The following is a 26,586-nucleotide window of genomic DNA, read 5'->3' on the forward strand; positions in this document are numbered from 1 at the left end:
GCGGGCATCAGTTCAGCAGCGGCAGTAAGTGCTGGCAGAGATTCTGCCCACGCCTCGCCACGGAGCCGCTACGAGCTGCCGCCCATCCCAGCCAGCCGGGCACACAGGCGAGCCACAGGCACTGCGCGCGGGCTGACACACCGCTCTGCTTTGCCAGAGAGCTGCAGGTCCCTCATGGGCAGCAAGCCCAGGCAAAAAAAAAATGAGGGGCTGCCCTGCCAAGGCTGTACTTCCCTACTTCATGAAGCTTAAAAATACAGGTGATTTCTCAAAACAATGGTACGTACTTAGGACACTCACTAGCCCCAGGCTGGCTCTGCTCCGGGCAGGGGCTGGATCGTGAGCGTGTAAATAATGGAATCGCACGGGACACCCTTTAACAAAACCACCCGAACTGTTACGTGAGCTGAGCTACCGCTGGGGCTCTGAGACAGCTGTCCTGTGCCACGCCACGTTCAGGCTCACCTGAAATAAGTCTGCCACGAGTCCGTAGTCTGCCACTTGGAAGATGGGAGCTTCCGGATCCTTGTTAATAGCAACAATGGTCTGCAAGCAACAGAAAATGGGAGAAACGAAACCGTCAAGTACGCATCTCCTATCGAGAAATTTCATCTGTCCTCAGTGCCGATGAAAGAACGTCTTCAAACGTCAAACATGGCTTTGGGAGGGCCGTGAGAGCAGAGGTCTTGCGGTTACGGTGCAGGACAATGTTGCTGCTCAGTATTTTTGTATCAGAGGAAATGCTGGCACTTAAAATAATACATCCCCAGTACTGCTGGTATCCAAACCGAGATAAGGCAGGAGACAGATACACACCAGCAGGGGCAGATCAGGTTTGAAACAGCTTTAAATACACAGTTAGTTGTCAGTCAGCAGCTGACCCTCTTCCCCCCGTCCATCCTCTCCCTCACCCAAAAGCACAGGTGGAGACTAAACGCCTCAAACAAAGGCACTCTTGCTACTGTGGCCTGTCAGTGACCGGTGGAGCCCAGAGGGAGCCACGGGTGACCGGGGCAGTCGCGCACCAGTGCTGCTCTCAGAGTCCTCTGCAGCCTGGCTGCCCCTGCTGTCCCCCTGTTGCCGCACTGCGAACAGAAGGGCCTCGGTGAGGCTGTTCCACAGGGACCAGGGCGAATACACTGCTACAGACACTACCATTCACTCTTCTCAGCGGCGACCTTCATCCCGGCCCACCGCTTCGTCCCTGCCTCTGTTGGGTTCTCTCCACTGTGCCAACAAGTGGGAACACCACTTGAGACCCTGACTGAAGAAGACTGAGGCCCCAAAAATCAGCTTATGGGATTTTAAAAAAAATTTATATTTAAATAATATATGCAACCCCCCGAACGGTAAGAAAGCAACAATCATCCTCCCACACAGGCTGACTTGAGAGGACAAGCACCAGTCACAAACTCACTATTCTGCCACTGGTCAAACACGAGGATCTGCCTGCCAAGTCTTGCAAACCTCCTCCTCGGTTTTACAAGCTAATCACAGTTCCGTGTTTGGTTTCTGCCAGAAACACAAGTTCGTTCCCTAGAAATAAGAGAAACCATAGGTATCCTTTTTCTGACTTTACCTGCAGGGAGGGAGGACAACCTACAGTTCCCGACAGCTGGCACGTGACGGCGTGATTCAGCAGGTGGCTGCTCCTCTTTCCAAACGCTGCACTGTGCGCCAAACCGGCAGCGCCAATTTCCGATTATAGCCTTTGGCAGCGAATGAGTTAAACCTTTTAAAGTTTTACTGCCGTTTTAGACCAGGTTTCCATTTGAATGGCTAAACGCAGGAATGGCAGAGACATCTCTTACTTTATGGAATAGTAAGTTCATAATTCAAATTGCACATTGTTACGCATGAACGGGTACGTCACGCTCTGAAATGAAGGCACATGGAACTACTGTGTAGAATTCAGGCCTGGGCGGCGATTCGTGGTTGGGGTTTTACATAAACAAAGTCAGTGATGAGCTGCTTCTACTTACTGCTTCGGGCTGCAGCGCAGTGGGTTGTTTTGCCACAGTATTTTTTGGCAAGGCATGGAGGGCTTTTGCGTGTTTTAAAGAGGCCAAGTGGCAATTTTAACGGGAAAAACTGTCTAAACTACTGACATAAAGCAAGGAAGTCAACGCCTTTCCTTCCTCAAAGGTCTCTCCTAGCACCTCCACCTTTATGTACCTTACTGTCTTTCATACCAGCCAAGTGTTGGATCGCTCCCGATATTCCCACGGCAATATAAAGTTCCTAGAAGAAAAAAAAATGAGACATTTTTGGTAGCCAGAAGACATTTTCAGCAATCTCTCGCAAAACTCTCTCACTCTGACTCTCCATTGCTTTCAATATCAGAGGCAGCTGATGACTGGTTCTCTTCCCCGCTTGGGGATGCAGTTAACTGTAAAAGGAGAGTCCCAAAGGGGCATCCGGCAAAGAGAGGGGAAGAAAAAGTAAATAAAAACCCCTAAGAGGTCTGCATCAAGCATAAGACCCTGCTCAGCTAGGGGACAGGGCAATCAGTGTCACCCGTGAGCCCAGAGACCGCCAACGCAAACAGTGAGCGAGAACCTACAACGGGACAATGCGGCCGCCCAGAGGAAAACTCGGCTTTCTCGTCGGCAGCCTCTAGGACGCTGTAACTAAGGCAGAAGGCACACGCTGAAATTTGGGTGGGCAAACCTTTAAGAAGTTTCCTGTGTGGCAGGACAGAACATTCTGGATACTGAAGTGGGCTGATGCACCATACGCTTGTAGCGGCAGTTTCTGCTTCTGACCCCAACCCTCGATGTCCCTATGCCCTAAAGCTTTCCTTCCCCCATTCACAATCGTCTCCAAGCAGGATGGGGACAGAAGTGCTCCCCCGGGAGGCACCGACAGGCAGTAGGTCTTTACACTTTGCAGATCCCAGTCCAGCATCTTCCCAGAGACTCAAGAGAGTCTCCCAGACTTCTCCCAGGATCTTCCCAGACATTCAAGAGAGAAGAAAATTGAAGGCAAACAGAGCTATATCAACAGTTTTAATTCACGGCACAAAAGCATTTTTTCCCCCTTGGGCTGAACGTCATCCAGGCTCTGGCCTATGCAAAGCCAGACACGTTTTCAGCTGTGGGGAGGTGTTCCCACCCCCAAGCCCACGCAGCACTCAAACCTGTACTGTTTAGTTACCTCATTTTACAGAAGAGAAACAAAGTCCTTTTTGCCAGCTCTTTCAGTGAGAGGAAACTGCAACACGCCAAACTAGTGAGGGGATCATCTGTCAAAACCAGTGAAAAGGTGGGGCTTATAGACACTTGGCGAAGACACGACCTCAAATACTAACAGCAGTTTCTCTTAAAAATACCAAGGTCAGGCCATATTTAAGAACACACAAATCTAATTCAAGAAATCATTTCTGGGGCCAGGGAGCATAAGAGGATTAAAAGAAAAGAAAAAAATCCCTGTGCACTTGCAGACGCGCGTTACAGCTAAGTGCCTTTCCCCGTGCCCGAGCAAAGCCCGGCTGTGGGCCGGGCACGGACCTCCAGGAGAGGCCGGCGAACCAGGGTGTTCCAGTGCAGAGCTCCTGCAGACTGCTGCTGCCACACAGGCTGACAGTCACCGCCTCAGTCACGGGACAAATGGTAACTGCTTCCTGATGCTTCTGCAGCTACAGATGTCACCTGTTACATCGAGTTTTAAATAGGAATAGATACATGAAATTTATGAAGCTTTTCTACACAAGCTATCTCCTGTAGCAAATGAAGGGGGGGAAGCAGAGGAGGAACAAAGTGTTTCCTATGAAAAAGGCTTTCTCTGAAACTGAAACACAGAACCTACAGCGCGCGTTGCCACAAAAACACGCAGCTGCTGCAGACACTCAGGAATTTCTGAGCCTCAGTAGCTTTTTACCGAGCAGATTACCACTGGCGGTCAATCCGTTCTAACCGCAGCTGCAGCGTAATATAATATGTCCATATAAGAACTCCTGGTAAGAATGCAATATTTTAATTATACCAAATAACAGATGTTACAGCAGGACTTATTCGAACATCATACAGTCTTTAATACAAGCTCTTTTTAAAAACACATTACGGTAATTTGATTTTTTTAGAGCAATTCATTAAGTGCCAGTCATCTAGACTACCAGATACTCTCACCCGTCTGTTTAACATTGTGAAGTTCAGTCTCTGGAAAGAATCCAGCTAACCAGGAGCCAGATGCCTACGTATATATTCTATTAAAATATCTAGGAAAGACAAGGATGTTTCATTAAAAGGACATTTGTAAATCACTAGGCTTGTCTAAAAAGCTTTTATTACACATCTACGCCATGCCCTTCTGGGTCGTGTGCTTTCGGCTCTCTGGCTGAGAGAACGGGTCCGTTCCATAAGGCTGTAACGCCTGTGGGAGATCACCTCAGTAATGGTTTTGTGCAAAGGACACACAGGATGGCACGTTTCTTACCAACAGTTCAATTCTGGAAAAGACACGCTGACTGCTTAAAGCTTAAGCCTATCTACAGTTTAGTTTAGCAGGAGGGATGTGACGGACCCACGAGGTTTGAATGATAAAAGATTCAGGACTGTTCAGTGCTCTCCAAGAAGAGGATTCAACTGGTCATCCAGAGAGGTCATAAAAATCTAAGAAATTCAGATCTCTAAGTTACTTTCAGGGCAATACCCTTGTTCTGGCATTTTCCCTGAAATCATTAACTTCTATCCCGCGTTTTGCTGAGTCCTGTCATTTCTCCTGGGTTCCTGTTCAAAGTCCCAAGTCAGGACTGTAGCCCCAGGTAGTATGAGGGGAGGGAGGGAGGAAAACGGAAAGCAGATTGGTACCAGAAGTGACACAGCCATGTCACTTGCAGCTGCGTTGTGTGACACGCCTGCCTTCGCAGCAGAGAGCACATTAAGGTCTGGGAGGAGATCTTGGTCCTTCAGAGCTGCTCTGCACAGGAGACCCACACAAAGGCACAAACCGGCGTGAATCGGAGCCTGGATCGCACCTCCTCTCAGGTGCCACCAAAGATGGCTTTATACCAACCTCACGTTCCTGCTTTTGGGATCCCTGGAAGCTGCTCTAATTACTGCTGTCAGGCGGCTGATCTGCTGCCTACAATTACAGGCACTTACGTCAAAGCCCAGGACATGGAGTGGCATTTATCAACTCCCCGGTGCTTGCGCACAGGCAGGTTTTCACTGAAGGGCTGCTGCCAGCGCTGTGCCACGTGAGGACGGCTTAACAAAACAGCACACAGACTCTGTACCGAGGGCTCACCGCTCTGGCTGATACACATGAAGTCCCAAAAGCAACTGAGTCGAGGAAAGTGGAAGTTCTGGTGGTATACAGGCATGGCATCAGGTTAGACAATTGTCCTGCTTCACAGTAGCTTAACTGCACACAGAAAATAATTACTGTACGTATGTCACAGCCATGCCTCAAACCTTTTCTCTTTATGAAGTAGATAGAGGACATCAGTGCAGGGGAAGGGACCCCCAGAGCTAATGGTAAGAAAGCACAGTGGAGGACACACGCAGCGCAGCAAGTTCAACAGACCGAATAGCCTGAGAGCATCTGAAGCAGAGGGCAGGGAGGCACAATCAGGAGATATTTAAATTAAGGATATGCTGTTGCAGAAAAGGCTTGGTGTGCAGTACTGGGAACACGTGAAGGTGGGAGCATCGGCACCTCACATACCCATTCGGCTTCTCACAAGGGCTACAGCCACAGCCACAGCTGATTCCGCCAGCAAACTGGCACAAAGGTCAAGGGTGGTTTAGTTTGTCCCGCCACGCAATTTCCCAAAGGACTCCAGTGGGAGCCAGGACCCTGGCAGAGACCTCAAAGTCTCCAAGCACAGATTTGCACCACAACAAGCCTAAAAAGAAACAAAACTCCAAGTGCGAAATTTATCTTATTCAAGGGCGAGATTCCAAATCAAGAATCCAACTTTCTCATTTGCTATTTCAGTATTATCTAACCTTGTATTGTTTCTCCAACAAACGTGGTATGTCTTGTAGAGAGAGTCAGTCTATGCTGATCATTAAAATGAAAAAAAAAAAAATCCCCTTTAGCCATCCCCTAAAATCCTATTTCTGCCTTACACGTCAGCAGCTACAGCAAGTCCGTGAGAGTTCAGGTGCACAAATCTGCACAGCTGGCTGCAGAATCCACACAGCCCGCTGCAGGTTGTTTGGCTGTCACCAGCATGCAGTATGTGGGTGATTATAATTACCAATGTACCAGTGCCATTATTTTCCTGTTCGTGCTGACTTCCAATTATTTATAGAATAATTTGTGGCATAATATTACTTCATTTCTCCTTATGAGAATATTTTAAAATGCCTTAGGCTGCCTTGGGGCAGCTGCATTTGCTTAAGAGAATGACCAGAACAGTTTTTAGCTGCCACTCACCGTGACTTTGAACGCTGCTGTACGAGACTGCAGCGCATCCACAGGTGCCACACAGGAGGCGGCAGTCGCTTTGCGAGCATGCCGTCAGCTACTATTGATTTGTATGCCAGTTTTTGAATTACACTGAAAACCTTCCCTGCATTCCCATTTATCATCCTACCAGTGGCATGCTTTTAAACAGGCTAGCTTAATAAACCCCTCTCAGTATAGGGACTCTCTTTCAAGGCAGCTCTGATATTTTATTTTCTTTGCAAGAGTGAAAGGACAATGAAATTAGAAAGAAATCTTTGTAATGAGAATTGCTTCGTACAAGAGATACCTTCCAATTACAAGCTATTAACGCAGTAAAATATTTTCTGGCTTGACACTAGTTCAATACATTACACTGTATATCAAACAATTATCCAGTACGTCCTGCTTTGATGCGGGTGAACACGGTCCCTTCAAGAAGCACGCATTACTGAACTACACTCCAGCTACAGCTTCTTTTTCTCTTTAAGAACCTTTGATCAGCCGAGCTACGTAATTACTCTTAAGCGTGGTTTGGGTGTCTGCTGGAGTGCAGGGCCATACAGCAATTTTTTTTCTCTCTCTAGGGAAAAGCACGTCAATTGCTTTCAGCTAAATGCACTCACATATGAATATTTTAGTACAATTTAATGTTTCTGCACCAACCCCAAAGGAGCAGAGCATCAATTTGTGAACATAGTTTTCTTGGAGTTAAAAGCTACACTGGATAATGCAGGATGAAAGGGGTTGTCAATCCTTAGCTCTTTAGCAAGTCAGAGAAAGGTAGTCTGTAAATTCAGTCCCAGCTGCATACAAACAGCTCTCTAAAGTTTGCCACTATAAAGCTACTTTTCGACAATAGTGAATTATCAGAGGAGATATTCCAAAACCAATTTCCCAAGCACGGTCAGTTTTCCCAACGCTACGCCCATCTGCTCGCCACCTAACAGCCCCAACCACTTACACACCGGGGAGTGCATCTGCCGGCCCGCTAATAAAACCCACAAACATCATGTACAAACACCACGGCCCTGCAAACAAGCTAGCGGGAGGCAGGAGAAATCAAGTGATGTGCCATGGCTTTGAACAGAGAAACTTCAGTACCTCCATATTCGCTTGAACCTGTAACAAATCAGGAGGTAATGAAGACCTTATCATTGATAAGCAAGGAAGAAAATGTTTTTAATCGAGTATAATCAAGATGTCAGGAGTTAACGCTTCTCAAGAAGCTAAAGGAACTAATCAGTTCATTCTCTTGTCTGTAAATTTAGGTAAGAGCCAGAGAACAAAAAAGGAAAAAAAAATACTGGAATAAAATACACCTTGTTTCATTTTCCCTACTTTTCCCCACAAGAGAGTCAAGGGAAACAAAACTTCACCCGGGCAACCAAACGCTCCCTAAGAACGTGACAGCAAGCAGCGCTGAAGGAGAGTTACTATCTGCTCATCACACCACAAAACCATGAGCCTCTCATGCATTTTAGAGAGAAGAAAACCAGGCTAGGTGAAGTACTGGACTGCTTCGCCACCAAAAAGAAACATAAAATACAGGAATGATGTAAATAACGTGATGCTGTCTTTGTCCCTGCCTCCTATGCCCAAAGCAAGATGATCACTAAGTGCTGCAAAGCCACTCCCTGCAGTGAAAGGGACCATCTAGTAAAATACTGGGGCATATACAAGCTCAGAAAGCATCCCGTCCTCTCAAAAAAAGGCAGAGCAACACTGCTCTGTAGAAGACCATCTGCACCTTCATGTATCTCTGCCAGGAAATGTTCCCTTGCTGTTCACCTTTCCTTTTCCTGCTTCGGATTTCATCCTACTCTTGCAGTTTCTAGCTAACACCTTCAGTTGCTCCTGTTCTTCCACGGCTTTGGTGCCTTTCAACTGAACCAACACGTCACTCTTCAGCATCTCAGTCGAAGCTGCACCTCTTTAACAAGCCTCTTTGTCCCTCATTATTACTGACAGCTGTAAATCTGCCTCCCTTTTGATGTTCCTGCAACCCATTACATCCAGAGAGACCTCTGGTATGAAACCGAAGCTTAAGCACTAAAGCTAAGCAGGTCAGCCAGTTTACTGCTGGCCATCATGTCATGAGAACTGCACTGAATTCCCATCTGCCTTCCCCACGAGAGGCTTCTCAACACGTGCAATATCCAAATGCATCTGCCTTCTGTGCAACCATATCACATTTCTAGCACAATCATCTCCTCCAGTGTCAATTACTGTTACACCATATAGCTCCTAACTTCTGCTGTCCTGAGTTTTCCATCTCGGTTTCCTGTCGCCTGCTAGGGTCTCGTGCCCATTACTGAATGTAACATGACAGCAGCAACTGAACACCATGAAAAACCCAACTGTGCCTAGGCGCGCTTTCACTGCTGGATGGACCCTCCTCGAGGAGAGAACCTCACAGTAAAATCTGAGATGGTGAAGGTGAGGCTTTCTAGCCATGCTCCATCGATGGCTAATCCCAGATGGACACCTGGAGTCCTACAATTCTGAAATCCTGGTCAGGCTGCATCTTCCCTATTGCCAGCTGGGAAAACCTATAACGAAAGCTAGAGCAGTTCTAGAACTGGACCCTGAAAGAACACAGACTTCAACAGAGGAAAATAAAATCAATTTCAAAAGCTTGAACTGAACATTTAAACTCTGAAGACATTAAATTGGAAGGATGCCTTTCAGGCACAAAGGTCAGAGGGTAACAAACAGCCTAAAATGTATGTTTCCTTCTGAAAAAGCAACTCACTGTGCCACTGAGGTTTTCTTTGTTTTCTGGAGGAGAAAAAAGCTGAGAGCAAGATAATCCCAGTACGAGCCCCTCTCCCTTCAAAAGCTAAAGGGAGAATATAATTAGGACAGAAGGGAAAGCCTGGGAGACCATGGGAACAATTTGGGTGTCCGAACGCAGGGAGCCCAGCAGTATCGTGGTAGTGCAGGCTTCCCCACTTCAGCCCCGAAGGAAGTCTCCGGTCCCACACAGTAACTATCCGAATGTACTTTTTATACCCAGATGGCTAAAATGGCATCAGACACCTATCTGCAGGCACTGAAGCTACTTAAGGACCATAGCAGTTGCTTCCTTTTTCTCACAGCAGTCAGAATTTTTTTGTTTAAATATCAGACAAATTACACAAGTTCCTGAGAAAGATTAGATACTGGTTTGTATGTTCAAAATATTGCTAATTATACCTAGGGTAAAGCAAGCTAATCCTGAACTAATAAACAAAGCAATCATGTCCCATTCCTAGATGTTTTAAATAACTGAAAAACATTATTTACCTTCTTTCTTCTCTGCCCCCTTTTGTTGTTCTTTCTTTGCTTTTATGAACAGATAGAAAGAACCAGCAAGATTTTTACTGTTAAAACTAATGCCCCTGACTACTTGAAATGTCTTGTCTAAAAAACCACAGTTACTCCAGGGTTGTGGGAGGCTTGACTTGTGCAGGTAATTTAGTATTTTCTACCTGGATATATTTAACTAATACTTAACAGCAGGAACTCATGGGAAGGACATTTTTTTTATGGAAAACTAACTAATTTGAACACTCTTACGAGAATTCTTAAAGAGAAACTACATATAGTGCTTAATCTGAGAACTGAACTTCATTTTTCTGCAGAACACCTGCATGTCAGAAATAGAGGAAAACAACTGTCTTCTAATTAAAAAATTAACTCCTAAAATGGTTGTCACTGATTAAAGACATTGACTAGATTAAATTACTTTTTTAATTAGTGAGAATACATTTTGTCTTTTAATATATCCACTTATGCCTAAAAATTTACTTCCTTCCATCTCATCAAATAATATAAATCAGCCTTCCCTTTAGGACAGTATGTTCTAACTGGAGCTGCAGTCACCTGAAATCAACAGGTAGAAAAAAAAAAGCTTCTGACAGAAACAAAAATAATACACCAAACATTTTATCAACTGGAATAAAATTACAAAAAAGAAAAATTGCCAAAGACTTAGTCAAAAACCAACAAAATGCATCAATTCCAACAGGAACAAAAGCAACCAAGGCAGCACTGAAAGCGCAGATGTAGTGTACAGAACTAATTCTCAAACAGAAATAAGGTGAATTTGTACTCCTTCATTAACTGCATTCTCTCATGACTTAAGCAAAACAAACTACCATTGTTCCTTGACCGCCAGTCAGTCCCCGTATGAACGCATCAGCATTTCAGGAAAACTGCTGTGGCTGTGAGGTTTTCATGGCCTGGGATGCACTCTTAAACTGAAGCCAGTCATGGAATTACTGAAGGACTGAAGTTACCCTTCCTGTACCAAATCCACCAAAGGCACGAGGGAAGAAACGAGCAGATCTCCCCGCCAGTTACACACAAAAAGCAGCAGTAGAAGCACCTGTTCTCATGGCCTGGGATGCACTCTTAAACTGAAGCCAGTCATGGAATTACTGAAGGACTGAAGTTACCCTTCCTGTACCAAATCCACCAAAGGCACGAGGGAAGAAACGAGCAGATCTCCCCGCCAGTTACACACAAAAAGCAGCAGTAGAAGCACCTCCCCTCTTCCTGAGCTTGTAGCTCTTCTCCCTCTGCAGTCTGAAAAGTGACCCAGTTCCAGAGCTCTCTGAAAACAAAGCATTCCAATCCTCCACTGAGACTGGGCAAATGACTATTAATAGCAGAGTAAGAGCACACTCAAAGATACTTTCCCATCAGAAACTAACAGCTGCGCAGCAGAGCAAGTCCATCTCCAACTCCAACAGTTTCTTGTACCCTGCCTAAAGCCCTCACACCCAGGAGGGCATGCACCACGGCAACTGGAGTTCACAACCAGACACCAGACCCGGGTCTCAGCTAATACAACTACCCACGTACAAAGCTGCTTTGCCATTCTCCAGGAAAAGCATCGTGAGCCCTCTCTGAACTAATGACATCAAGTGTACCTCTGAGGAGGGAAAAAAAGCTGTCATCTTCTAGAGGATTGCTGAAATAGCCAGTATGATCTTGATCTGATCAAGAAAGTTCAGGTCTACAGAATAATTTTCTAGCTAAAGTACCAAAAAGATGGTTAAGTGGAATTAGGAATGTGAAGTTAAGAACTGGCAGCTTTAAATCGCCTTGTATTAAGATACCCATCCAGCACATGATAAAAAACTAATTCCTCGAGTCAGCAACTCTGAGGGCTTAATATCACTTCAACTTGCACTTTCACTACAATTAACAGAGTATTTTCTATACTTCTAAGTCACTGTATGCTGGCCTCGCATGTATTTTAAGATCCAGAATAAGTATTTGAACAGTTTGAAAGAAGGGACATACAATTTTCAGTACTCTGTACTACTTAATATTTGTTAAGAAGGGAGATGAGAGCAAAATGCATCAACCTGCTGGCGAAAAGATGTAGCACCGTGCAACTGTGCCAGTTGGATCGTTTACTGACACAACGTTAAACCCTGAGTCAGTCCTGACTAATGACTGTTGTAACAACCCTGTAGAAGCTGATGGTGAGGACACTGGTGCGGCCCCATGATGTGGCTGTGTGTTCTTACAACTTCCCCAGGCTGCTCTCAGCCACCTGTGGCAAGATACAGCACTACATCAAAAACCAGCCTTTTCTGTATCACCGTAATTGTTTGCGCGCCCTTGACTCCGCAGTGCTCGCTGTTGAGCCTCGAGACACACAAATCAGAGCTGAGCTGTCTTCAAATCAGTATTTTCCATTTCATTAACGGGTATTTCGGTAGCGAATAACTAAGGATGGTCAGTCTCACCCCACACCCTTTCAAAACGAACTGTTAAATGACACTCAGTTTACTCCCTAGTTTTCAGAGGTTTGAGTCGAGAGGGCAGATCAGCTAAAAACTGGCCCCTCACAACCACCAACTCTGCCTTCTTTGGAGCCTGCAATTTTCATACACGCTGCAGGCACACTTACTGCACTACTGCTGATTAACTTGCCGAGACCGACAGCTGCAGTATGTTCAACCTCATACCTACTGTGTGACCAAAACAAAGTGCACTATAGCGAAATACAAATGCTCCCTTGGTACAGAGGAAGCAGTATGAGGGGGTACAGCTGTCCTGCACCACGTCCAACAAAGCAGCAGCAATCACATGCTATGCACAAGACAGACATCACCAGAAAGAAGGGCCAGGGCTGCATTTCCGATCTGTAAAGCCTCACTGTTTCCTTGCATAGCAGAGGTCAGTATCACTGCTGTCAAGATTTTGGAAGGACACAATATGCAGCCAGGTGGACCTTAATCTTATCAATAGGTCTGTTTCTCAGAAACCACTTTTATAGCAGTTGGTTATCATATAGGTTTACAGGTTAAACATTAATGTGGCTATATATAGCTCCACTCTGTCTTACAAGGGATATCATCAGATGGCCTCCGATGAGGACTTAAAGCAACAAACATCCCTATCCACAACAGAAGACAGAACAACTCAGAAGCACAAAGCATCTTGTTTGAGAAAACCCAGCAGGCAGGACTGGGGCAAAAGACTCCAGGAATCACAAGTTCCTGTCTTTGATATATTCGAGTACCGCTCTATCCAGCTGGATGTACTATTGGGAAAAAAAAGGTCACAGTTTGAAGTTCTCTAATTTGCAGCTCTTAATGATAAAGGGAAAACATTTTAGATGCTATCAACGCCTTGGACACAAACAGGTTTTTTAAATCATTGCAATTTGGTAAATGCATCAGTTGAAACACGACTACGTTTCTCTACTCAGCTGCAGCTCACTCTCCCTCTCTGGCCTCGCTAACAAGTAGGGTCTCATTAACAAGTAAGAAGTTGCTCTTTGGTGCCTCCTGTTGCCATGCACGCTCACAGAAATCCATACTGAAAAGCTGAATGTTTACTCGATTATGTGGCTCAAAACGTACCTCTGACAGACTACGATACCTGCCGATGTTCCTCCCTACTCGCACCCGTGATCATCCCATCTCTGTACATGCTAGAGCACTTTCTGCCCAGCACTGAGATGTGCTCAATTTGTACCTTCTTATTTACAAGATGCTCAAGGGTGCCTTATCCATCCACATTTCCCCAGGTCATAAAGAACAATGAAAGTAGTTTCAGACTTCTACACGACAGAAAGGCCCCCCTAGATCCAAAAATACACAGGGATAAAAATCAGCCCCCTGCAGCATCAGGATGCATAACAGAAAAGATGCTCAGCAGGTTATTTCCCAACATTAAGCTGCTCAGAGTATGCCCTTCTTGGTATTTCATTCTACAGCGGCCAACCTGTAGTTTATTTATCTCTTAAATTCCTTGAACTTTCATCTCCTACAAAAATTTTGCTTAGAATGTAATGCAACAATCCAGTTACATTTACCGAAACTTAAAAAAAGAAAAAACACCGCCTGTAAAAAAACCCAAACCCCACATTTCCCAAAGATCAAGCTGCATATCAACATAATTGGCAATGACATCTTCTAGCACGTCATTGACAGCTGTTAGAAAACTAAAAAAGGTTCAGCAACTCCAAAAAAATCCAGTACGTCAAACCACTGACAACACGGTCTGCAGAACACTCCGACTGACATCACAGCTTGCTGCTGTAGTTTTGCAAACACGTGGTCAAGTGACAGTATCACAATGGGCACGCTAAGATTTTTCTGTTAGGCTCAGCGTTAAGACTTAGCTCATGTCTAAGCATTTGCTTTGAAGGAAAAGCGTGCTAGAAAACATCACAGCTCTTACGAAAGGAATTTCATACTTACTGGTGCTACTATTTTGCCTGTCTGTCCAACTTGCATGTCGTTAGGAACAAAGCCAGCATCAACAGCTGCGCGGGAAGCTCCAACTAGTTGAAAGAAAATATTTCCAGTGTTTTCTTTTAAAATATTAGTGAGCCAAATTTCTATCAGCATAAAAGCACATGTATTTTACTGAAGAGTCCCACTTCCTCTTAAAAGCCCTTACAGTAATCCCTGTCTATACCACTGGCTGCGACATCCAAATACTAAGCACTAATGCACTTCATAAGCAACAGGAAATCCTCACTCTCAGCACCAAAAGGCCATGTATTTAAACCCGAGGATTTCAGTCTGGCATATTTCCATTATTTTCTCTTGTTGCTTTGTGAAAAAAGGATTTTCCCAGAAATACCTTCCCATAATGTTCCTCCAAGTTTGAAGAGAACACATGTGCCATGTTACATCGTTGTGGAGCTCAAAAGTCAGGAATAGTCAAGAAAAATAGCTAAGTAAACTTGAAAATGCTACACGGACATTTAGTGACATCACCAATTTAAACACAAAATTACAGTTTTACGTGAATGACTTTTATTATTACATGTGAAATCTAAAACTAATGGCATTAAAAGGCTGATGGCAAGTTCTAACTCCTCCCCAACCTTTATTTAAAACATTTTGCTGAACACTATATACATGTCAGTTTTCTCTCGTTAACATGAGAGCGTAGCAAAAAACCACTCGAACTGTGAAAAGGATCGTAAAGGAGCAGTAAAGATGTATGAAGAAAATAACAGCTCTTCAAAGTTAGCTAAGACCATTTCTAAGTCACACAACTTCTGTCTTGTGTTCTGGAGATCTGAGGACAGGGAATGTGTGACAAGGTCATTTTAGTATTTTGCTTCATACACATTAAAAGGCATTTAAAAACATGGCTGACCACAAGGACAACACAAAACTTCATCTACAACTTAAGATGAACTTTGTTTTTAATGTGATCTTTGTAAATACAATAACCAGGGTTAAAAAAAGGAGGAAAATAGGTTTACCTGCAGCATTCAATTGATCTGCAAGATCATAGAGCAACTTAAAGTTTTCACCACTCTTCAAGCCTCTTCCTTAGAAGAACAAGAAAAGATAAAAGAAGAACATAATGTGCTTTAAGATTTTTTTTTTGTCCACATAAACTTTCTGTGTGAGTATTTGTGCTTGCAAAGGCACAATATACACTTGCATAGGTATTTCTGGATATATTTCTAAATAGTATTAAATTTGGAGATTTAGCTTTGTCTTTGTGACTAATATTGTTATTCTGCAAGCACAAACCAACATTACCCTGTCTACTTCCTGTACAGAGCACCATCAAGATCGTTCTCTGGAATCAGGGAAACAGAATTTTACTAATTTGTGCTCCCTCTGCTGGCTTTAGGTACAATACTCTATATTGGGATAACTAAGGAACAATTTTTTAGCTGTGGGCATAGAGCAAAAATCACGGTCCATCACTTTATACCTGAAGAACAGAATACAAAGACAGTGATTTCAAAATCATGACAGCCATTACCTAATACTGTTGGACTGCCTGTAATGACTAGCAGTAATTTTAAACATGACGGATTTTGATCGAAAAACACTCAATACTGCTGTAATTTTAACAGGCCTCAAACACGACAATGTTCTTTAAAAGCCTCCTAGCACATGTTAAACTCATGTTTTGCCTCTGCACGAAGCACACACCTCGGGTGCATTCCCACTGGCCCCTATGCTGTATATCAGAATTACACTGTAATGTTTTTTTCTCCTAAATGTATCACGTCGTTGTGTCCTGCTACAGATACTATTGAATCAAGATGTTACGTTGCATTTCAGTAAGGCAATGCAATTTTACTAGTAACTACTTACCACCTGATACAACCACTCTCGCACTGGTAAGCTCCGGTCGATCGCTCTTCGTCAACTTCTGCTCAATCCATTCAGACAGACCAACAGGCGGTGGAGGGGTTACTGCGTTCATCGGATGAACAAAAACATCCACAAGAGCAAAGATAAAGCATGTATTTTCATGCTTTCAAACGTGAGCTTAAAAAATGCAAAAGATCCATCTATAACCAGTTCTGCCACAAACTTTAAACTGCTCTGCGGCTCTGAGTTACGAGCCTCTTCGTAAGTTGTGTTTAAGCACCCGATAGTATAAGGGTGCTCCAGAATGAAGGTCTGTGTGTAAGTAATACATTGGATCAACCCAGCATCGTAAGCCTGGCTCTAAGACAGCCAAACGAGCCAATTAATAGGGCCACGACAGTGCAACGCGCTAATCTTAAATACCAAGTCGCATTTGTTTCCGAACATCCACAGACATTAGGAAACAGAGGAGGGTTCACGGGCAGGTACTAAGACAGCCAGAAAAATATGAGGGCTGGGACACGCACGGAGCAGGTTCCTAATGATTGCCTCTGCTGGATTTACAGCACAGGCATAAAAGGCCCACAGCAAAATGCAGTAGAGGTGACTGAATGCTGGAAGAGGTGGCCCAGAGTGGCTGTGAAGTTACCATCTACAGGGGTACTCAAAGCCTGACTGGACACAGTCCTGGGCAGCCTGCTCCAGGCAGGGCTGGACTCTATGGTCCCAAGAAGTCACTTCTAACCTCAACTATTCTGTGGTTGTGACCACATTTCTCTATTATAAGGAAGCTACATTGGTTTCATATAATAAAAATTTCAAATAATAAACTGATTTAGTTAAAACTCATCTAGAATAACAACTAGGTGTTCTCAAATCAATTTAATCTGCTAGTAATTTAGTTAGACACTGTAATGACCTATCTAAATCGCAATACAACTGATTAATACAAACTTCTACTTTTGCCCAATCTTGCTTTAAAAACCAATTTGGCTATTCAAAGAGCTGGAGCTTTAGATACAGACAAGTCTCAAGATCGCAGTGGCAGAGGTCCAAGCGGCAAGTGAAATGGGCAGTGATTTCAGTACAGTTAATTCTCCACTTCTGTTCAAAGGACAAGTAGCAAGTGAGCAGATAACCCACACCTTCTCTTACCAGACATCACCAAAAAGCACAAGCACCCATACTAAAAGCACAAAGCTGACACTATGACAATGGGTTTGCTTTGACAAATACTTCTGAAACACATCTCCGTGCTGCGAGTAAAACTAACTCGACTGCATGAAATTACAAGATATCTAAACAAATACTCACACTTTTCTAAACTGGCATTACCACCACTTGTCGCTGCAGCCTCAAAAGAAGTTCCCCGTACAGTAAATATTTTAATCGGCTCATCACATTGCACAGTGCAAAGAATATTTCCTAAAAAAGAGGGATGCATATTTTTAAAGAAGCTATTATCAGACATACTACGCTTTTTAACAAAATTACTACCAGAAACACACTAGCAGTTCTACTAGAATAGCAATTATTCAGGAAGTTATTTCCCAAAACTGCACTTGCAGATGACTAACACTTCAAACCTAAGCACTTCATAAATGTAGACTACAAATATTACAGTCTACTCTTTAGTTCCATGTTTCTGAGCTATGATAACAAATCCTCTACTTTTAAAGGATACAGAGCATTCAAATCGCCTCTTATGAATAAGCTTTTAAATTTCAGAAGGGGGGAAAAAAACGACTTTGAAAGTGCCATTCTTAAAGAGTGTCTATAATTCAAAATAGATCTCTTATCCTGTTGCACGAATCCATCAGAAGACAACGAGGCCTGTTCACAGTACCTGTGGAACCGTTTCTCTCTAAATACTTAGTGTTAGGTATTACTGTTCACTTCATGCTGGAGGCTGCAGGGAACACTGGTAATGTAACACCACATAGGTCCAGGTGGCACAATCTTGTACAGTAAAATTAAGAAACACAAGCTAACGAGCTCACATCTAAAAACAGTGTCAAACAAGCATTAGAATTGCAAAGAGATAAAAGAATAGAATTCTTAAAAAGAATTGCAAATTAAATCACTTAAATACTCAAAATGTAATACCACATAGGTCCAGGTGGCACAATCTTGTACAGTAAAATTAAGAAACACAAGCTAACGAGCTCACATCTAAAAACAGTGTCAAACAAGCATTAGAATTGCAAAGAGATAAAAGAATAGAATTCTTAAAAAGAACTGCAAATTAAATCACTTAAATAAATATTATAAACAATCAGTTCAATGTCTTCACTCTACAGCTACCTTAAAGGAGGCTAGGTTACGTCTAGTGACAGGACAAGAGCAAGTGGGCTCCCCACCAGAGAAGGTTTAGGCTGGATATTAGGAAAAATTTCTTTACAGAAAGAGTTGTGCAGGGCTGGCCCGGGCTGCCCAGGGCACTGGTGGATCCCCATCCCTGGAGGGCTTTAAAAACCGTGTCGTTGTGGGGCTGAGGGACAGGGGTCAGTGGTGACCTGGCAGTGCTGGAGGAACAGTTGGACTTGATGATCTTAAAGGTTTTTTCCAGCCAAAACAATTCTGTGATTCATAATCAGGAAAAGTAAGTCTGTGGTATCTTAAATCAGAGGTCATGCGAGTCATATCAAATAACGGTGGGCAATTAACTTCATGTCTCACGTTTCACAAAATCTGATCAGAGGTATATTAAAGGAGATCACCAAATTCTACCATTTAGTGGTAGAACTGGTTTTTAACTCATAGTACCAAACTGGCTGGGATTACTTGCTTTCTCACACATGGAGCATGTCCACCCCAGGTTTTCTTTTTTACGTACCACAGCAATTCAGACTGAAAAGTAAAAGCTCCTATCATATTTAACGTTTCTAACAACAGGATGACGTAGAAAAGTTATCAATATTGGGTCGTTTACTGCACAACTACCACATACCTGCATACATAGTTCTCACAAAAGTGTCTGGTGACTTAATTTCAATGATGTCAGAAACAGGGGCAACGTCAAGTTTGCCAGCCACTCTGGGCATAAGATTCTACAAGTTAAAGATGAAAAATTAGCGAGGTAAATGCTAAGTAAAACGCACACAGTCAGTAAAAGAATGCTCGCTGTCCTCATTTTAACCTCATACAATGACATCTGTAAGTAAAAAGGCACAGCAAAAGATTTTTGTAGAGCTACTCATGTAGCTTTAGCAGCCAAATAAAATCCCATTATTGTAATAACATTAAACAGATTTTACGAGACTTGCCATAAGTAAATCCTTAATTCAGTATCTTAAATCAGGGAGGTTATTTGCTTCGATAGTTTAAAACTGAGTATAGAGACAATGTACTCAGAAAATTGACCATTATGGATTGCTGAGCGCTTAGTACTTCAAGAAAATAAAAAAGCAGCATTTTTGGAAGCTGGTTACCAGAGACAATAGGAAAAAAGCCCTGCACAAGCCCCCAAATTATTAATTTTTAAATTAATGTTAAAATGCATATTCTCCTGCTCAGAAATTGACTCTAGAAATGTGCTAAGTAATTTTAGGAATGGGAAGGAGGATAAAAAGAACAACATAAATCATGAAGAAATTAACGACAGCAAGCGCTTTGCTTGCTTTTTGTCTGCCTCCTAATCTGGTACAACACAAAAAGCCCAGTCTTGAAATTTCTTTCACATTAAGCACTCAAAAATGGAAGCGTAAGCATTAAAGTAAAAGCTATTAACCTTTAGTAAGACACTGCAGCTCAAAAATAAAAAGAAAAAAACCCCAAGACTTAAGGCACATAAAGATTTCTCTTAACAAAATCACAAGTATATGGATTGATATTGATTGAAAGGTGTAAGTAGTCAGATGGAAGAGTGATGTCATTATTCATCCCACATCAGCAAGATTTCTGAAATATCCTTTCTCTCTAATTCAGCTGCACGTCAATGTTGACCACACTGTCAGTACAAAGGCTCTCTGTGTCCTTAAAAAAACACTCTTTAAAAATCAAGACTTGAAGAACCGTATTTTCATTAAAAACATCTCGGCTAAGACCTGAATTTGCGTTATTTATACGTATTTACACACATTTCAATTGACGTGACTTACCTCACAGATGCAATTCCTCCCCCTTCAAAATCAAATTTGCTTCCAGTAGGTCTGCACACTTCTTCAACAAGCAAATCATACAATTTTTCATCTCAACTTACTGTACTTTTCCTTACAATTTTCATAATGCTATTAAGTTACTGTACATTTTGCCTTGTGTACATAAGACCAGCTGGTTACTACTACACCCCGCTCCTTTGTCCACAACACAACTCAGACACGGATCAGTGTTTCTGACTAACGACCTCTTCAGCAAACTACTGTAACATGTCTTTGAAAACTCAAAACTGTCCATGGCTGAGCTCTCTCAGACATCTGACTCGCACTCTTACACACCACAGCATCTCTGCCTCTGTTCTACAAGAAATTTTTGATGCACTTTGATCTACTTACCTTCCCAAAGGAGGATGCTCCAGCACAAATGTGGGTGTAATTAAATTTTTTATGAGTTTCCACAATCAAGGGAGTCAGCTCCTCTGAGGATGAAAACACATTGCTCAAAATTTACAACTATCTTGTTTTCAACCGCAAATATAAATACCATTTCTTTTGTCAATGGGTAAGCACAACTCTCACCTGCCAGAAATCCCTTGTACACATCGTGCTGAGCCACCAGAACTTTAGCCACACCCTGCACTTTGCTGAGTTCCTGTGCTACCTAAGATGACAAACAAACTATTACTAGTTTGTACCGTAACAGACATCAGAAACAAATAACCAGAGTCCCTGATGCACAGAGCTAACAGCCTACAGATTAGTCAAAACCGGACACAAATGTATGAGAGTTTCAAAGTCAGAACAGACCTGACTCATAGTATTGTGTCTTACAGGATAATGAAAACTAATTTGGTGAATAAGAAACCAACAGAGCAAATCGCACACAGGAAAGCTTGCCTCCTGTATGCAGGATTACACAGCAAGCTCGTGACGTACTACAGCAGCCGATAAGAACCACGCTTGAGCATTATTGCCAGTACTCTGATACAATCACCAGGAAAACAGTCCTGCTTTCTTTTAAATTGGACAGCATCTACTGCACCAGCATGCAATGCGAATACAAGTGCAAAGCGATGTTAGGATCTTTGTCCACGTTTTAGGAGCGATCCTCTGTTTGCAGCTGACTGCTTGATGTGATGTATATGTTCAATTCTACAGTTATGCATTTTTTCCTTTAAATTTACAAAAGTGAAGTTTAAATGATAAAAGGGTTGTTGCAGATCAGAGAGACGAGGGCTGACAGCAGTGTCTGGAGACCACGTGCATCGTCCCAGAACTAGAGTAGTTTTACTGAGTTTGCCAAGTATCAGTTTACCCTCAAAAATTAACAAGAGGAAACAAACAATTCCATAACAGCTGCTACAGAACATTTGTTTAACTGGCTCCTTTGGTTTAGGGTTTTTTTAAAAGTCCTTTTTCCCAGCATGACATACATGGAGAAACAGGCACCATATAATTAGTATTAAAAAACCAAATAAAATGTTCCCAATCATTTTTCTATTATGCCAGTGCTGAAGAATAAGGAGCTCAAAGACAGACATATCAGGTAATTTTTTTTTTTCTATTTTCTTGATTTAGGTAAAGATTTGCTTCCAGGTCTCCACCTTGCACATGTGGCTCTCATTTTAGAACAGCCACTGAGGTTTCTACACCTATTTGGGAATTAGCTGCCACAAGTGTGCCTCCTGCACGAGATACTATGCATTGCTCTCAGAATAACGATTCATAAACAATAGCTTAGTATGACAAATATTAGGCATAATTATTTGTACTTTCACCGTTCGCACAAGAGTACATCATGCTGGAATAAGTGTCGCTAATGTACTAACTCTTTCTGCACACAAAAAGCAATGCAACAGCTAGCATAAAAGAAACATTTTCTAGACATGAGCTATATGATAAAGTCAAGAAACACTAATTTCAGAATTTTAGGTTGCAAACACACTCTCAGAAGCCCTATTTGTCACCATGCTCTTTCATTTCTGCTGGTTTCCATCTAAACAAGCGCAAGCTTTACCCCAAGTTCTTACAGTGCAATATCTATCTTTCAAAATTCACAGGAAAATACTGCTTTAAAAGTTAACTGTCCTTCAGTTCTTTAAAAATTTGCTTGCTTAAGCTTGTAACAACTGATAGTGATATTCTTCCTCGTGAAATGAAACCTATTCCCCTATTTTCACTTCAGAGGAGAAGCACTTCAAGTGCAGGACATTTCCGGCAGATTAGCAATTCCTGGCACAGCTCCTCTTTGCTACAGATTATTTTTCAGACCGACTAAGACTCTACCAAGTACTAAAATAGCAACTCCTACCTTGTCACAGCTGGTACCAGCTACTAAACAAGAAACTTCACCTCCAAGAAGTTTTGCCGCAGAGATAGTATTTAGTGTAATGGGTGTAAGAGTCTCGTTGTTATGTTCTGCTATGACTAACGTACTCTGAAACCTCCGGAGCAGCGATGCCTTTAAAGAAAGAAAGAGAGGAGTTTTTTACTTAGCATCTAAGTTAAAAACTGTTCCTAAGAGCATCCAATGCTTTAGAGAAAGTTATCAATTATACAAACTGTAAAACACTGCTGTCAAACAAATTACTAACAATTACCTATATTTAGCCTCAGCAGGCAGAATACATAACATGTTTTAAAAACGGGTATAAAGTTGCTTGACTTCAGCATATCTATACATGCTGTGTTTAAACTAAAACCTCTACAGGAAAACACTGAAGAACATTAAGAAAAACATTCTAATACATTACATTCAAGCTCAGTTGATCAACTTAACTAAGTACCTTAAAGGGTGAAGATTAGACTAGCAAGACACAAGGAAATCAAGGGTAGCAAATAAAGACTTACTCGGGTTTTCCTGGGGTTGTTGGTTGCCTTTTCTTGCACTACAGACCAGCTACTGAATGAACTTTCTTAATCAGTTATGTATAAATTGTATGCAACAACAGGATGACAATTAAGCAGCTAATGGAGCTGTTGATAAGCCTCAGGTTCATTTTTTCTATTTTCCTTTAAAATATCTGATACTTGACAACTCAGACTACCACTGCAATTTAATGGTCCTTGAATAAGAACTTGCACCAATTCACCATCCACACACAGACTTTAACTTAAAAAGCAAAAACGAAAGAAAAAAGGAAAGAGAAAAAAGACAAGAAATTGCCATGAAATCAAACCAAAATTTTCTAAGCTCAGAGACTTTCCTCTCTAATTTTCAGAAGAACCTGGAAAAAGCATTATTCTTCCAAGACTAATACTAGGGCAGGGAAAGGCTTTGGGATGGGAGCGAGAATATTATCCTTCAAGCCTTTGTTTATCCTACTAAAGCCTAAATCAAGGTTCAGGTTATGATGAATGTACTACTGAACACACGGTTCATTAGTACGACCAAGGCACAAACACTAACACAACAATAAAGGCTACACGGCCAAACATTACTTTTTAAACAAAAATTCTGATCCCATCTTCCCTCGTGCCAAATACGTGCTTACCCACCGCTTAAACCAGAAAATGTGAGAGGCTAAAATTTGGCTGTGAACTTCAACCACACAAAGCCTACCAACATGCTAAACTTCAAAAGCAAACCCCAAGGACTCTCCCGAAGCGTAATAATATAAATACAAAGATAAGTTTTTGTAGAATGAGGATCATAATTAGTCATTTTAAAACAATCAGGATTCTCATAAAAGTGCTCTGCATTTCATCTTTTACACGTAAGGATACTTGTTACGATGAAAGATTCTAAGATCATTCGAAGCCAATTGCCAGTAACAAGATATTTACTGCCAATATAGATCAGACACCATATTTTTGATTATGTTTCATACATAATTTGCCATAACAGTTAGGAGATTTCAGGCACTGTCTGAAGAATAAATCCATGCTTTTGTGGCAAAAAGCCCACTTTTCCAATGATTTATAGTCACGCCATAAGGTAAAGTAGATCATGCTCCTGAAGGATTCTTAAGTTTTGAGATTTCCAAAGGGAGCCGCATGCATTTTAAACACACACTTCATTCTGACTATATTACAGTCTTTTCCCTAAATAGGTACTGCACCACCAGAGGAGCTCCGTATCACTCAAACAATTCTAGAACAAACAGATTTTGTTTTTAAAGCCAAAAAAGAGTAAGAGCAAGAGATGTTGCTTGAACAGACTAACAGCATTAACTAGGTTTTATTTCTAAACTGATGATCTCACATTCTGTATTTCTGGGAACTGCACACCGGACGGTCATTTTTTGCCTACATGCATGAGATTTCCAAACACAAATACAAGATCAGATTTAAAATAGATTAAAAGTCACGTTCTACATCTCAGGTAAAAAAAAACCTGGATGACAAATAAGATACTTATGCGCATCTGAATTTTAATATACTAACACATGTAAAATAATTTTTTTAATAAACGAAACGAAAAATTGACTGACTTCTGTTCATTATAATAAAGATTCTGCAGTAAAACCAGAAGGTAATACATCCAGTCACATATGATCCTGAAAACTGAGAATCTGTGATGAGACAATGAAGAGGACAGGTAGTTTACTTCGATGAAGTAACTAGTCCAGCTCCATGTGTGCGAGAACATTATTTCACTGACAGAATTTCTCCACCTGTATTTGGGCAGGATGTCTAGTTTCAAGCCTAGATAAAATAGGAAGGTTTGGTATAAACCAAACCAGGTGACAGCAAGGAAAAAAACCCACAAGACGACACACAAAACAACCGCGCTACTGTAAACGACGCCTTGAGAAGGAACAGCACTCAGTGCTTGTGCCACAGGAGGCTCCTGGTGAAAACTGAGCTCTGGAAAACCAAGCTATGCAAAGAAATCAATGACAGTTAAACATCCTACGAACTTGGGCAATCGCGTGGCTTCTCAAGCATGCCAGTAGATTATTAATACATCTGCCAGCAACCAGTAGAAGTAGAAATTTATTTCGCCCAGTTTTAGATATCAATCAAAGCTAGGAACCTATGTCCCCTCTCGGCAGAAACATCTACGTTTCCTCTCTGGTGGAAATGCCAGAGAGTGATCCAATTTATACTAAAATAAACATTCGTCAAGGAAAATCATCTGGAGTTTCCAACTCCACACCCCCCATCCTCACCCCACCCCACGCCCCCTTTTACTGTATAGCAAACCTGGCCTCTGACTTCCTGATATCTAAAAGCTCGAAAGATTAACCTAGGTGTGCAGTATGTATCAATTGAGCCACTTGCCCAGTATCAAAGGATTCACTGATCTATCACCTCAAGCTCCCCCAAAAGCACCTTTTTGTTCCCACATGAGAAGCCCAGCAATGTATTCCAAGCAGAACGTGAAAGATTGAAGAATAATATCTGAATTTCTAGACTTCAGACAAAATAAGAGAGTACTCACTGCTACTGTCCCAGCCAAACCTCAGAAATCTGGACATGCCCAGAACACACGCACAGATAAACCCACGCACACATCCAAAATATTCATTCGGTTGTGCAGGTGATCTGCTCTTCACAGCCGTGTCAGTGCAAATGAACACATATGCTGGTCTTCAGCACACAGACAGGTCACCTGAACAGCACACAAGCAGGCCCGGCACTTCTTAAACACAGATTTGCTGCTCACGTGCTACAAAGCCTATGTATTACCAGCTGGAAAACCCTAGACAGAAGCCCTGTAAATCTTTGTTGACTGGCTGCTGGTGAGACGGGTATCACTCCGGCCGGCAGTCAGTAACGAACTGCCTGCAGCCTGCTCGAGGAACCCCCGGGGGTATTACTACCCATAACGGCTACATTCCTATGCAACAAAACAATGCTTAATTCTATCGCTAGCCAATCTTGGAGCCGCAACACTTAAAAAAACCCCCAAAATATTTAGGAAGCTCAGAGAGGAGGGAGCTCTAGTAACAAAGCTCATACTTCTCCTAGAACCTCTGCACAGCTCTGGCTACAGAAGAGGTCTAAGAGACAGCTATTTAACTCCAGACAACGTTACCTAGAAATACAACACTAAAGGCAGCTGAACTGAAAAGGAGCTACAACTGCAGCAAAGAACGGCAAAAGAAATAAAGACAACACTTACAAAAAGGATTTAGTCAGGAATTACAATGCGGACTTAATATTACAACGGAATTGAAGCAGCAATAGAAAGATGTAATACAGAACAAGCTTCTCCAGATACCTCACGCAAATCAAAGCAAAGGTGTTTTGAAACATAGACAACACTACTGAAAGTGAACTGAAGATAAATGGATACATTAAAAGTTATTAGTCTGAGCTTACCAATGGCAATTGAAGGATATATACAAAGCATTCCCTAAGACTAAAGATGTAGTCCAGTACTTTGAGTAAGGTATGTTTCAGGTTATTAAACCTATTTATCCGAATTCTCTCTGGCTAAAACCAAAAAGAAACCCAGATACGCATCATGAGCTATGGCTGAAAGAAAATTCACCATTTTCAGAAACACTAGGAAACTGACAGCTCTGAACAACTCAACAGCTGTAAAAACTGGGTCCCCC

The 26,586-nt window shown here is 42.2% G+C and overlaps 1 protein-coding gene across 1 annotated transcript; it reads right to left on the minus strand.

Annotated features, from left to right (window-relative positions):
- Positions 1–465: 465 nt before the first annotated feature.
- Positions 466–22,538, minus strand: ETFA (electron-transfer-flavoprotein, alpha polypeptide; the record flags this gene model as incomplete). Its single annotated transcript, XM_010143020.1, has 10 exons — positions 466–546; positions 2,176–2,241; positions 14,106–14,188; positions 15,128–15,196; positions 15,981–16,082; positions 17,295–17,405; positions 18,931–19,030; positions 20,474–20,556; positions 20,657–20,738; positions 22,389–22,538. Coding segments are annotated over 10 exons (927 nt in total), but the record flags the coding sequence as incomplete, so codon positions are not given.
- Between the last annotated feature and the right edge of the window lie 4,048 nt (positions 22,539–26,586).

Source organism: Buceros rhinoceros, unplaced genomic scaffold, assembly GCF_000710305.1.
Source record: "Buceros rhinoceros silvestris isolate BGI_N320 unplaced genomic scaffold, ASM71030v1 scaffold34709, whole genome shotgun sequence".
Lineage (NCBI taxonomy): Eukaryota > Metazoa > Chordata > Aves > Bucerotiformes > Bucerotidae > Buceros > Buceros rhinoceros.